Below are 15,095 nucleotides of genomic sequence, written 5' to 3'. Positions count from 1 at the left end.
AACCTCAAAACTGTTTTGTCATGACCTAAAACGCGTTCAGATTATTGAGACTGAGAGTTATTCTAATCTAATAACATATACAATGAAGGAAAAAATTAGGCCCGTCGTGCTAAATTCAATTTGTAACCGACTTTTATCTATGAACTAAATCGATTAAAACCTTAATCAGGACGAAACAAATATAAGTTTTATTTGGTATTTAAGTGCTGTAACTTTTAAGCCATAGTTACTATAAAAAAAGTTGTATTTATGAAATAAAAATTGATAATATGCAGTAAATATGAGTTTTGAATAATAATTTTGATAAAAATAATAAATATATTATAAATTTTTCATCACTTTATCTTTCAAGGTATAATAAATAGTGTTTATCAAACACTTATTATTGTAACTTACGTATTTACTTAGAATTTTTTAAATCAAACCAAAACAGTTTTTTAAACCGAACCTATCCAATTGGATCTGTTTAGTTTGAACAGAATTCAAGCTCACCCCTAACGACGAAAAAATAAAAAAATCATATCCGTGCACTTTGCGTGAGACTTTGTTTACTGATTCTTTTTCTAAAGAACTTTCTTTGTTTATTAATTCTTTTTTCTAAAGAATTTTCTTACTTTAGTCAATAGTTGATGCTGATGATAATCCAAATACTAGTAGTTTAAATTAAATTGTTTACGGAGATACAAGTTGACACGGAATCGCGGCCCATGGCTGCTAAAGGCTAAAGCTGTCTCACAAACGAATGCATACATGACGAGTGACAACTGAGCCCCAGCCTTGGGGTACTGATACCTGTATTTGTATTTGATAATTAAAAGTATTATGAGTGGCGTCATGTCTCCATTAGAGGAAGCCACTACCTCTGCTGTTGCCATTGCTCCCCCGATATGTATATAATCCTACCACTTTCTTTTCTTTTTTTATTTTCTTTTTGTTTGGCTTAACTAGTGGATGTGGATCCACTCTCTGAAAGCGACCAAATCTTTTTTGGTCCAATATTTTTGCTTTTTCTTTATGTTTATGATAGCGAATCTAGTCTGCTTCTGTGCAAGCAGAAGCATCAAATACAAAAAGGATTCGCGTTTATCTCTGACCTTTAAGTTTCACAGGATAAGATTAACCACGTCCATATACTTGTATGCAGATAAGGGTGTTAAAAAATAAAAAATAAATAAAATAACATCACTTTTGGTAAATACATTAATTCTGACAGACATTAGTATCCATTACTAATACCATTTAAATGGATAAAATTTTGATTTATCTCCTTAAAAGGTTCTAAGGTCGCTTCTGGTTCGTGGGGTGTTTGATAAATATTAGCGACTTTACCGTGGTAGTTAGTTTTTATTTATTCTCTTATTTTTAATTTCATTTATGTCTCAAAACAAAGATTTATAGAGTTTAGTTATGCATGCATCGAAACAAACCCTAGGGTTAAGGAAAAGAAGATATGAGGAAATCCATTGTTAACTGCTTGGCTTGTGAAACTCACGGGAAGTTTATGTTCATTCCACTCTTCAAGTTCTCGTTAAAATATGAATATTTGCAGGAAATAAAACAAGAAATTGCTTACATTTTTAAAAAAGGTTCGAATCAAATTATACCTTCAATGGTTGCTATTAAAGGGGTGACGATGGGAGATGCACACGAATAAAAAATAGACTCGATATACGCACACACTAATCTTATGCAAATTAGGATATATTTGTATGCTACACAATTACAAATTAAAAAAAGTGTGAGGATTTTCATTATTGGCATAGGATTGAATGGTATCTATTAGACTCTCTTACTTTCATCTAATCAAATTTAATTACATATTTTTAGTCACTACAATGAATTATTGGTCACATTGTGATATCAATAGAGCCTTTTAGCAAAGCCACTAGCTAGCTATCACTCGTTTGCAATAAAGTTGAGACTACGTCGTCGTTTGTGGCTTTGTGCTTGTTCTAACTTGAAGACTAAACTTCAAACGGATCGTATTCGTATACGGTGTGCGCACGTCCTTTAATATTTTATATTCCTAACCTTTTCCTTTTTCTCTCCTTTTCAAATTTATTCATTCTTTTGTTTTTAATTTTTTTTTAACATACGATCTTATCGATTTCTGACATGGAAAGCACACTTTTTAGGTAAAACTAAATGTTGAAAAAGTGTAGATATATTTGCTTGCCTTGCATTAATGCTTAACATAGGAGACTAATTTAGGACTCCTCAAAAAGGGGTAAAAACGAAAAAAAAAGAAAAGAAAAGAAAAGAAAAAAGATTTGGTCTCCTGGGGTACATCCTTTTGAATGCATGCATAAGTATTGGGTTAAAGATAAAGAATTTGTTCCCCTAATCGAATCCTTAAGAATAGATAGACATAAAAGAATTCATAAAAATTAATCTTACTTTTGCGGCAGCTATGAAATTAAGATCGTGACAAAGCATCTCTAATTAACGTATGTAACTAGATTCAATTCATTTCAACGTTTTATACAAATGGCTTTTGCCTTTTCAGCGGCACCAAGAGTCCCAAAGTTGCACGCAATTACGGCCATTCAAGCCCCCACGTAATATGGATAGTTCTTTTCCCCCTTTTTTTTTTTTTCTTTTTCCTTCTCTTTTGAAAATTTTTAGCGCACGTTCGTGTTGTGATCATACAGAGGCGTGGCAGCCGGAGCTTAGCTAGCATTGCTTGCTGCTTTAATTTAACCAACGTACGGGTACAATGTTCGTATCCGAATTTTGGGGGGCATTGAGGATTGTGAGTTTGAATTTGTAAACGATTTGTGCTGGGTTGGGGTGTTCCGAGGGAGGATGCCGTACGCGCCAGGTGCCACTTCTACTCTCTCTCAATCGGCCCACTAGTCTGTCGCCAACTTTTTGACATTGATCGGTTCCCAATTTTGGCTTCTTTTGACAAATTTCTTGAGCTGCTTGATTTTATGCAACAACTAAAATCCAAATGCGCCGTCTAATTATGAAAAAGCTCATACAATCAATTCAACTTTCAAAAGTTTTGAATTCAAACACTGTGTTGTAAATGCCACTCTGTGTACTTGTGATAGGTAAAATTTGGTGTTTAGTCGTTAAAAAAATGAACAATAAGAGCCGTAAATTGAAATTCTAATTAAAGTGCGAATATTGATCGCGTTTAAATAATACGGATTAGACCAATATATTTTTATTTCACCGCAAAACATTATTACATTGCTACACAATATATTAAATTACTTCTAAATATTTTAAAAATATATAAATAAACTCATTTTAATGCATTCTTCAATAATGATAAACATTTTAAATTTTGAGTGGCTTATATTTACGAGATTTCAAGTTTTGGGATAAGCAAGAAAGTTACAAAACTTTGAAATTGACTTTGATAATTTAATTTGTACATTCCATACATCACGATTGTGTCTATATACTATAGCTGTAACGTTCGGTGCAATAAATTTTGACAAGATTGGATCTCGTAATTTAATGGAAATAGAAACTGAATTTACTGCTCATTTCCCGGCGAATTAATTAAGGGTATACAGAAAGGATGAAAGTGACAACGGCGGACTTGGTCCAAATGAAGCCAAGTGCGTAGGCAGGCATGTGATGGGTAAGCTTAGGAGCATGTGAGAGTCTAGAAGTTAGATGGCGACTTTCACTTGGAAAAAAATTGAGCCCCCGTGACCGTGAGTCTGAACTTTGAACCTTCAACACTCAACAGTAATTAATTAAAACCACATGCAAATGAATGGCGATTTTCAAAAGCTGATCGCGTAGGGCCATTAAATAGTTGTTAGAGGTTAAATCGATGTTAACCATAAAGAATGTAACCAACGCAAGAAAAAATGATACCGAAAAGAGCTTGCTTCCTATTGCCTATGCTAAAGTAGCTATAACATCATAATATATGTAAAATTAGGGAGGTAAATGGCGGAACCATAATGAAGAAAATCTTAAATTCTCGTAGGTTGTAGCAAAAATATGTGTAATTTACAAGACCAAAAATATTTAGGTGCGGATGCTTAAATTTCAATCTCATGCGAATTCACATTAATGTCATATGGTGTTTATAGTTAATTGAACAAAATCATGTTAACACCATATGGTGTGAATGTAAATTTGCATGATATGTGTATTTAGCTTATGTGCACCTGAGAAGTTATGTTTGTAGGACCAATAACAAATTATCTTTAGGGACCCAATATCAAAATACACATAGACATGAGTAAAATTTCATTTAAGGCCTTTATTTTTTCTATAATTTTTCTAAGGTCTTGTACCTAAGTGCCCTTGGAGGTACCTTTCAAGAAAACCAAAAACTTAGAAGTTTTGGATAATTTGTAATTACTTTTGTACAACAATTTAATAAAATTTTGTCATATGTATATATTTAATATATTTTTAAAATTACCAGGGAAATCAATTGTTAGTCGTAATAAAAAAACAAAATTACATGTTGACATATTATTATTGAACATGTATATCGAAACAGAAACGTTTAAAGAAGTTTGACAGAAGAAACAAAGATTTCTAAATAATGATAAGCTTTTTTGAAAAGTCTGAATGAATAAAACTAGGGTTTTGAGCCCCTTTTATCACAAGGTAGAATATCGCAAATTTACTAAAATAGGCAAATCCGAAATCTAATATGATAATTAAATTCTCCTAATCAAAATAAGAAAAAAAATAGCACTCAAATCTGAGTTCTAGAAAAAAAAAAGATAAAAGTCCTAGAATAATTAGGAAAAATAGGAAAGAATCTTAAAACTGAAAAATGACCAGGAAAGAAATGGAATTTTTGGTTTGAGCACTGCCCAGAATGGCTTAGACTTGTTATAGGCTTTGTTTGTCTTGTCGCAAGTTTCAAAACGGTATATTATACGCTGAAAATGGACACTTGTAGCCCAAGTTACAGCCTTCGGAAAATACACTACTCGCGACACACCATCCTACATCAATGTAGTTGTATTTACCTTCAATGTACTCTGGACTTTTTTTATTTCATTAATAAGATTATGTCCATCTTTGTTCGAGGAAGTAAAACTAAGGTTTGATATATGTGTCATGTGTACACATATTTTGAAAATTATGTTAGATATGTGAGTTAGTATTTCAAAATACCAATATCTCACATTGCTAAGAAAAGAGAGCACGCGTTGGTTAATGTACAGAAACCAAATATATTATGGGGACGAGTACATTAAGTGGAGGCGTACGCACATGAATCTAAGCCCAAATGAAAAGTCCATCCCGAAGACCTCTAAACTAATAAGTCATTCGTTAGTGGGGGGACCTCCTCAATAGTGTCGTGTACGGGCACATGCGTAGCCTAATTTTATCAAATCTTTATTATAATTTGGATTAAAAAGAAAATAAGACTATAACTTATATCTATAAAGGGAGATGCTTATACCACACAATTGATACTTGGAAATTACTTAAAGTTCTCCATAGTCTTCAATTTTTATTTTATTATTAAAGTCCATTGTGCTAGGAGTGCAGCCTCACAATAATAGTCACTATGTCTTGGAGATCATACTACTTTGTTTTCCCTTCTTACACTGGGTTATCAAATTTTGAGGCGCGAAATTTAGTCTTAAGGACAATGTTATCACACACTTTGATTGTTTTGTTTTTTGCTACCATTCGCTGCTTGGTTTGCTGTTTCAATCTCCTCTTTGGTGGAATAATCATATTTCCAATTAGAAAAAAATTGATAGTGAAATAGGTACATTAAAAACTCAACTAAAAAATTCACAATTAACGTCCAATCTAAAAAACATGTTCCCGCAACACATGAAGAAACTCAGACCCTCGACCTTAAGAATGAGATAATGAGGAGTCCACCATTCAACTAAACATCTACTTTCCAAACACTATTAAGATTGTGTCTGAATTTCGTCCCTACTTCATAAATTTTCTTAGAAATCTTGAACACCTATGTTGTTACCATGAATGAAAAGTACTCGTAATTGCTGGACCTATGATAAATGGAAATTTAGAACAACAAAATGAAATGGCATAATAGTCAAAGCTTGTAACATCAGTCCAGTGCTCACAATTAATCAGCTCTCAACTCTGCAAAGTGCATGCATGGTAAATTTATCTCAATATTTGGCTTCCTACTGGGTTTGTGAAATTGTTCTTTGACCTGGAAATTATTTATAAAGCCATTGACATTTAATTAACAATTGGGATTTATTTTTTAATTGTCCACATGGTTTAAATAAACTAATAAAGAGTAAACGCTTATTTTGCAAATTAATGTAATGCTTTTAAATGTTCCCTTTTAAAAAAATATTTAGCTTCATGCGTTCTTTTGTTGTTTCTAAAACAATTGAATTTGTGCCTTTTGAATTAAATTAAGAGGTTAATTAAGTGCCCTAACTATCATGTCCTTTAGCCTTCTGCTTCTTCAATTTGAAGTATGGTGTGACCCTCAAATACCCACTTGCAGTGCAATGTAATTTGATATAAATGGGTGCTCCCCTGAGCAAATTTCTTGGATATTTTCAAGTTACATGCACACATTTCTCTTCTTCAACTTTATATGATTGCCGTTTTGTATTACATAATTTGTAAGCACGCATGATCCTTGCCGTGCCATAATTCTAAGTAAAGCTACGATGTTTGGAATGAAGAATGCCAAATTATGACATTACCAATTCGGGCAGCATGAATCAAGGAAACTATTTCTAAAGAACGTCAAGTATTTGCTAATTAAAATTAATTAGCATCCAACCCCGTCATGTTTCACTCTTAACCGGATAAGTTTTCCCCCTCATATGCATTTTTATTCCCATTTGTTGAATCATCAAAGATATTAATTAAGAGAGTTGACAACATATGCATACATTTATATTTGGAATGGCTTAGGACAGGTAGTCTTCATAAGTTTATTTTTTAATATATACACTTAAGAAATAAATTAGCATTATTAAGGCATGTTACGTACTGTCATTGTACGCATTCATGTGCATAAGATCTTTATCACAGAGAGCCCAGCAGCTTCCATGCTTAATTAGCTTGATTATTGGAATATTAATTATAACAAATTATACATGTTGCATGCGTGGTGCTCACAATCATAATGGCTACTGGTTTATGTGTTGGCTTTTGATTTTCTGTCCACTGTTCGATCCCATGCATGGCTTGAATTTAAGGTTGACTTCTTTATTTTTTTTCAATTTCTTTTTCCCAAAGAACTTAATGTTCTTTCGATCCCTCCTTATAAAATTAAACATTATTAGAGAGCATGTGAATATCAAGGTCAGCTATTAGGTAAGCACATGAATAGATTATTTTTAATTTATTTTTATTCGTTTCCTATAGAAAAGTTTCGGCTAAAAAGCTACAGTATAATCAGCAGGTGCTATAGTATAATGTTCTTATTATGTACTCTTGTTTATGTAGATGTAATTGAATCAATTAATTAGCTGTACACAACTGAATCAAGAAATGTTCTCAATGCATTATACGCTATTTAGATCTCTCGAAAGTCATTGTTGCAGTAAAGGCTCCGCAGATCAAGCTTTAGACCAGGCTTAATTAGATTCTTGTTTAATTGCACAAATAAAATTCAATGCCATTGCAACTATTAATTACTCTTGAAGCCTAAGACTTTAATTGATTATTCACTTTTTGAAGCTAGCTCTGTAGAGCCACATGAAACATCTCTCTTGTTTTCTTATTTTGCATATTTATTAAGTTCACATTGTCTCTTCCCTTTTCACAATAGATATAAATTCTTGCAATGGTGCTTATATTTTAAGTGTATAGTCTCTATCTTTCACTTAAATTTTAATTTGTTGCGTGCCTCCAAAACAAATCCCTAGACCCTAGTTAGTGGAATGTAGTCAAAATTATTGGACAGGCTAGCTAGAGGCAATATACATTCGAAGACGAATCAAAAGTGAATCTCATCTTTTGAACAAGCAATAGTCAAAGGAAAAGAATTTTTATATACATGCATATATATGTTTATTTTATTTTATTTCTCTAAGTTTGGATGCTTGGCTGCTCTAAAGAGGTAGGGTAACGGCCAAAGGGTCAGACTGCGAAGAAAATAATTCGTAGAATGAGTATTATTCAATCAACAACAACCAACATTTTGAGTTTATGTGATTTTTTTTTTCAAAAGAAAATTACTCATCTCTTCAAAGTTTCGAAAGGTTTCTCTTAATAAATTAATATCTATTCATCAAATTGTGCAATTTTATTGTGGAGAACCATTGCAAGTTTCTTTTATGTATTGCTTTCACAAATTTTGGTATGCATTGCTTTCACAATTTATATCTTATCATTGCATTATTCAAATGGTTATCCCATTCATTTTCATAACCCTTTGTAATTCAATTCTATGCTTGTGCAAATGGGAATCTATGAATCTTTCTTTTCTTTTCTTTATTTGCAAATGAGTTAAAATGTTGATTCCAAGACTAAAATAATTTAACGACTTATAGTATATGCTCTTTTAGTACGAGATATACTTGTTTATTTGTTCAAAGAAATTAATATATAATTTTTTTTAAAAAAATTAAGAGTAATAATAAAGCTCTAAACTCTAGGTATAAAATATTTAATAAAATTTAATGTGGCATAATACTATTAGTTAAATGAAAACACCACGTGACTCATATGATTTATTTTGTTATTTTGTTATTTTTATCTAATCAACAATGCTATACCAAATTTTGTTTAAAAATGATTTGTACAAATAGTCTGTGGTTCTAACAGTAATGAATTAAAAAAAGAAAAAGAAAAAGAAAAATAATGATAGTTACACAAAATTTTGTACTCATTTTATTCTTACAAACAATGGTTTGATTATGATTTCTAAGGGTATCGTACCTCTTGTCTGGACACCATTAGATGATAAAATCTGACCATCTGATGGTTTCCTACAATCATAATCTACCAACTGATATAACAATATTATATCATTGCCACGTGTCCTACATTTACAAAAAAAAAATTAAAAAAATAGAACAAGTGACAATAATAAAATATGTCACACTAATTTATACAACAATTTATTGAATATATATATCATCCTTCTCTAATGTGACGCTTTTTTTTTTTTTTCATGTAGAGAAATTGTTAAACCGTAAAGTATAATAATACTTATCCGCATGAAAAAAAATGAGTTTTTGCATCTAATAATGATTATACATATTTATAGAGTGAGAGAATGCCATATAAGTTCTTATTCTATTTAGTAGCAACTAATTTATTAGAATGGGATTATTGGCACCCCTCTAAATATCTCTTAACACCTATTTTCTTAATTAATCTCATTAAAATATTTTAAAAAATTATATAATTCTTTAACACCTCCATCAATAACAAAAATACCCTTAATTAAAATGTATTGTGTAAACCCCATTCTCTAATTTTTATTATTAAACCTCATTTCAACAATGGAGTCTCTTCCATTTAAAAGGAAAAACAACGGGTTTTCATTCTCTCCATTGTAGCTATCAGTGGTAAAATTTTTACCCGAAAATTAGAGGAAAAAGTAACTTTTTTAATTTCTAAAATGTTAGATTTTATAAGAGAAAAAAAATTATTTGACTTTTGAGCGGAGGTTTAATTAGAAATTGTTCTATTATATAATTTTAATAAAGATTAAAATTATAAAATAATTAAAAAAATTTTAAAAGGTATTTAGAGGAGTGGCAATAATACTACTCAATTTATTATTGTCAATGCAGGCAAGGATCGGATGGTGTAGATCAATTGCAATTGAAAAATAATAATAAAGTCAAACATCTAGATGCATAAGCGCCAGCGAGCTTCCACCATCACAAAAAATTTGGTAGAAGCTGCTCTTCTTCATTAATGGGTCCATTGCTCTAATTTATTATTCTTATTCTTTTTTTTTCCCCCCCAATCTTCAAGTCTACGCTCATGGCCAAAAAATGTAAATAAAAAAATTAAAAGCCTGTAGTCGACTACACGGTGTTAGCACTTGTGTCCTTGTCATTACCTTTAGCTAAAGGCAAGTCTAGTAATTTAATATCACTAGTTAATAAAATATTTATCGAATTTTCAATTTTTATTTACTTAATAATAATAGTTATATACCCACTTGATATTTTTTTCTAATAAGAAGGGATATTTTTACTTAATTTTTTTCTAATATTAATGATGGTAAATATTAAATTCAAAGTAGTATTTAATGATGTCAATTCATCCACCATTGAATTGTATAAGATCAATGACTCAAATTTTGTGTCAAAGTCAAAAATTGAAGTTGAAATATTCCTTCCTTTTTCTAATACCCTAGATAAATTTTCTAACAGCCTAAACAATTTTGTTTCAATGTTATAATTATTTTTTTCAATTAAGAAGTGTGAACCTTATCTTTGAAAAAACTCAAAATGTGCTAATTTGGATCTCACAATCCGTTAATTGATTAATATTGGATATTTTTACATCATTATAAATTAAATTTAAGGTATTAATTAATGTTTGAAATAACAGCAATACTAAAATATTCTTTTTTTTTTTTTAGATATTGGACTATACTTCGAATTAATATTGACAAATAACAGAAGTATTGAGATGCACAAGACAAATTAACTTTTTTTTTCTAGCTTTTTTTTTTTAAATAATGGTTTCATATTAATGGTTTCATACTTCGTAATTTTGGTTTTTTTTTTTTTAAATATTCCCACTTTCAACTCATAATCTTCATTTTATTTTTATAATTTCTTTCCGAAAGTTGAAGAAAGCAGCTTTAGTTCCTCATACCATCCACAAGCACTAAAATATGTTGAACCTTTTAAAATGCAAAAGGACACGTACAATTTTATCTAATCTTATTTTCGCTTTCTATTCAAGTTACATTCTTCTCTTTAAAGAAAAGTTAAAAAAGTTAAAAGAGAGAGTTTTTTTTTTATTTTTTTCCCCCCAACCCACACATGTTATATATTTAAACTATATTTTAGTTTATCCTTAAAGTTACAAGAATTAATCATTTTTTTTTTCAATTAGAAGTAAAAATATAATAATCGTAATTTAATTTTTGGAAACATAAATATTGAAAATGTTGTTATCATACTCTTTAACATTAGCAGCAGGTTTTTTGAATTAATGAGTAAAAACAAATAACCATCTAATAATTAGATAGCAGGGAAGAAGTTCAAATCTTCTCGCTTGAATGTTAGTAAATTTGATCATTTTCATAATAGTTGAAAGTTCGATTGATTTAGGAGGTTATGATATTTTATTTTATTTTTTGTAAATGAATAGTGACCAAAGACAAAATTAGTAAAAGAAAACAAATTTTGATAAACAAGAGTTGACTAGAAATGCTTAAGATATTTAAACGAAATCAGCGTTAGTCAACCCATATTCTCACAGCAAAGAAAATGAAGGTACAATGGCATAAATTTCTTAGAATTTTGAATCGAATTGATTCTCAAATGCCAAGAAGTGGAGACTTGATTGTGACTCCAAAGTTTTAATTGACTTCATTAGTTAAAAAGGATTTTGCAACTTGCACTTCCTCTTTTTGTGGTGACCAAATGAATCTTAATGTCAGCATATGTTCTTTTTGTTATGGGCACAATGATTCTCATTTCAGGTGTGTGCTTATTAGTTTCGCTTAATGCGTTTTACTGTATTAAAAACTTTAATTAATTAATTAGTCAATTAACAGTATTGAAGTTTAATCTTGTGCGGATATTGTATAAATGAATAGCATGAGAACACAAAGGGAGATCGAGACCAGCAGACCAAGTCATTTAGGCAGTCGGCAGTCGGCAACGGCGACGCGTCATTTTGATTACAGCTAAACAACCGACATACACCCAGAAATTATAAGATTAATCCATTTAATTATCATATTTTGATTATGTCTTATCTCATTTGTGGTTTAGCTTCGTGACAAAATTTGGGCCATTTCTAAATTAATATCTTTTTTTTTTATATTTTTACTATGTTACAAATTTTGAGGTTTCATCAAAACTATACCCTTCGTGTAGGATATGGGCACTCACTTTAAGTAGGGAAATTTAAAATTTTAAATAAATAATTGTAAATGAATCCTCAATCCTGCAAAGTTGTTTGTTTGCCTTTGACATATTATATAATATTAAGGGTTATGATCATATTTTATTTGTGATTTCCTCGTACAATTCTGAATCAGGAGATTGTCTGCTTATAGTACTTCGATAAACGGTCAAACTTTCTTATGTCGGCATTAAAAATCACTAAATGATTTAGAATAATTAAGTGTTTGAATTTCAAAATTACATAATTGAATTGAATGATTAATGATACATTTGTTTCCAAACAAACCATTCAATACGTTCAATTTGATTTTTCATAATCATGGTTATTGGCCCGATTCCACCTCATTGTATTGGCCACAATGTGATGTGAATTATTCTAAAGAAACTAAAATTCAATGTAACATTGTTGGAAAAAAAAAAAAAAAAAAAGTCTACTCCAACGTGGTGGCTTTCAGCTTAACATTCCATGTTCAAATCAATAATCATGTTCGAAATAGTTTAAATGAAACCAAAAAATAAATAAATAAATAAGAAGAAGAAGCAGCCTTCGAGTTTTTTAAATGGTTTTTTTTATTAATTATGTATAATAATTTATTTTTTTAATCTTTACATATAATAACGAATAAGTTCATATAATATTCATTTGGATCAGGTTACAATGCAATTGTGGTACCGTGCCACAGTGTCACCAGCCGTTGAATCCACTTAAATGAGTGGGATCCACTTGAATGAGTGAAAATCTAACGGTTGGGTGCAACTGTGGCACGGTACCACAGTTGCACCACAGTTGTATCCTATTCATTTTGATGGCGTCAGTTGACTTAACTTATAAAATCTCATGTGATACAATAAATTTGATGTAAAAACCTTTTCATATAAGTGAAGATGTGATTTAACTTTCAGTTAAGCTATGCCTAATGAAGAGAAGAAAAAGTGATGCCCATTTTGATACATTTGATATTTATATAGGCCAATCAATGCAAATAACGTTAAGACATAATTTTATTGAGCCTGTAACTTGAAGTTATTTGGTTACGTCCATTTTATTATGGAAACAGAGAAAAGTAGCAACATGTTCCAACTGGAGCTCAAAGGTATTGAGTGGAGATGACGTTTGTACAGAGTGTGGTTTGATTTGATTGTATTTGAAACTTAATCCTCACTCTTGTGTTTGACAATTAATGGCCAAAAATTAAAAAAAAGCACTGTGTTTTAGAATACGACCAACTGTTTAATTTTTCGTTTCAATTACTTGAATTCAATCTCCAGAGGATGCAAGACAAGAAAGAATGGTTCCCAATTCCCATTCGTTTTGCCCGGTTACAAGAAATGAAAAGAAAAAATTGCCAGCTATACAATTTTAAGCACAAAAAGTAAAAATAAAAAAGAAAAAGATTTAACTAATTAAACAGGACAATCATGATGAGACGATTTATTATCAAAATTATTGCCATCTAATAAATATAAAGAATCTTCCTTGATTTCAGCTTTGGATGGTAGCTTCTGTTGCTCAACATCTTTGCTGTCATCAACAACCACCCCATCTCCAGTCAGCTCTTTGGCTCTTTGTGCCTCAAATTCCCAATCGGTTTTACCCAAAACCACCAACATGGTCACTACGCATGAGCCTTGTGCCGCCAAAAGCCCTAGCCACAGCCCTTCAAAATCAAACCCCATGTAAAATGCTAACCACACTGCCACTGGAAACCCCACTATGTAAAAACATCCCAAGTTTATGTTTGCTCCCACTTTTGGCCTTGCTGTTCCTCTTAGCACCCCACATCCTGTTGTTTGTGGGCAGTTTCCAAGCTCACACAGCCCTATTATGGGCAGTACGATTGATGTTAATGCTATGATCTCTTTGTCTTGTGTAAACATGCTAGCCCATATCTTTCTTACACTCGCTGCAAAGAATAACGCTGAAAAGCCAAGCATGAAGCTGCAAGAAAGGCCAACAATAGCCGCTAGCTTTGCTTTCTTGGGCTGGTTTGCACCAAGCTCATTACCAACCCTTGTTGACACACTGAAGCTTAGAGATGATGGGAAGATGTAGATTAATGATGTGGTTTGTATTAAAATGCCCATCGAAGCAATTGTTGCTCTCGGATTTAACAAATACCCACAGAGCAAGATCATGATCTCATACCACCACCACTCAAGGCACACTGAAATGCAACTTGGGATGGCCAAATTTAACAAAGTTTTGCATTCTTTGAAGCAATCCATTGAGAAGCCGCCCCATGTTTTTTGGTAAACTTTTGAGATGATGATGTAAATGATTAAGGAGGCTACAAGATTGAAGTTAGTCCAAACCCCACTCAGGGCAACACCTTTTATGCCTAAATTGAGCTGTGTGACAAGAAAGTAATTGATGGGGATGTGTAAAAGAATTGAGAGCGTAGCACAAAAGGTTAAAGGTAAGGTTATGGCTTGAGACCTGAGGTAGATTCTTAAAGGGTGTAAAAGAGATTGAGCTAAGAGGTCAGGGAGGGAGTAAAAGAGATATGATTGTGCCACTGTGGCTATATCTTCATTTTGGCCACAGAAGAGTAAGATATTTTTCATGTTTAGCCAAAGGAGAGATATAGGAATTGAAGTGAACATGAGGAGGAGAATTGTTTTTTGTAAAGCGAGGCCGAGGAGGTTGTGTCTTTGGGCACCAAAAGCTTGGCCACAAATGGGTTCCATTCCCATCGCAAGGCCAGAGAGGATAGAGTAGCCGGTGATGTTGGCGAAGCCAACAGCAAGTGAGCCCCCAGCTAGGGCAAGCTCGCCGAGGCGGCCGAGGAAGAGCACGGAGATCATTGAGCGGGAGTAGAGTAAGAGGCCGGTTAGTATCATGGGGAGAGCTATTTTCGCTATGGAAATGGCCTCTCTGATTGCAAGTGATGAGTCTGTTGTTGGGCTTTTTGTGATCAATGGGGCATGCATGTTGGGATGGATTGAAGAGTTGCATTTAGGGGGAGAAGGAGGCTGACACATTATTGTTACTATTATTTTTCTTCCTTTTTTTGGGAACTTTGTTTTGGATGTCAAAACCTAAAAGCGCTTTTGGAGAAAGCAGGGAAGTGATTGTGGAGAAAGAGA

The 15,095-nt window shown here is 31.9% G+C and overlaps 1 protein-coding gene across 1 annotated transcript; it reads right to left on the bottom strand.

Moving 5' to 3' along the window:
- Window positions 1-13,310: 13,310 nt before the first annotated feature.
- On the bottom strand, window positions 13,311-15,095 carry LOC18031473 (protein DETOXIFICATION 49). Its single transcript, XM_006421791.2, has one exon. It carries the CDS (start codon window positions 14,988-14,990, stop codon window positions 13,413-13,415), a length of 1,578 nt encoding a protein of 525 aa, XP_006421854.1. The 5' UTR covers window positions 14,991-15,095; the 3' UTR covers window positions 13,311-13,412.

The sequence above is a fragment of the Citrus clementina genome, unplaced genomic scaffold, assembly GCF_000493195.1.
Source record: "Citrus clementina cultivar Clemenules unplaced genomic scaffold, Citrus_clementina_v1.0 scaffold_9, whole genome shotgun sequence".
Taxonomy (NCBI): Eukaryota; Viridiplantae; Streptophyta; class Magnoliopsida; order Sapindales; family Rutaceae; genus Citrus; species Citrus x clementina.
The sequence above is the reverse complement of the archived record's forward strand: the minus strand, read 5'-3'. Positions and strand labels throughout refer to the sequence as shown.

Coding starts and splice junctions, on each gene's coding strand:
- LOC18031473 (XM_006421791.2), bottom strand. CDS start 14,990: ATGTGTCAGCCTCCTTCTCCCCCTAAATGCAACTCTTCAATCCATCCC.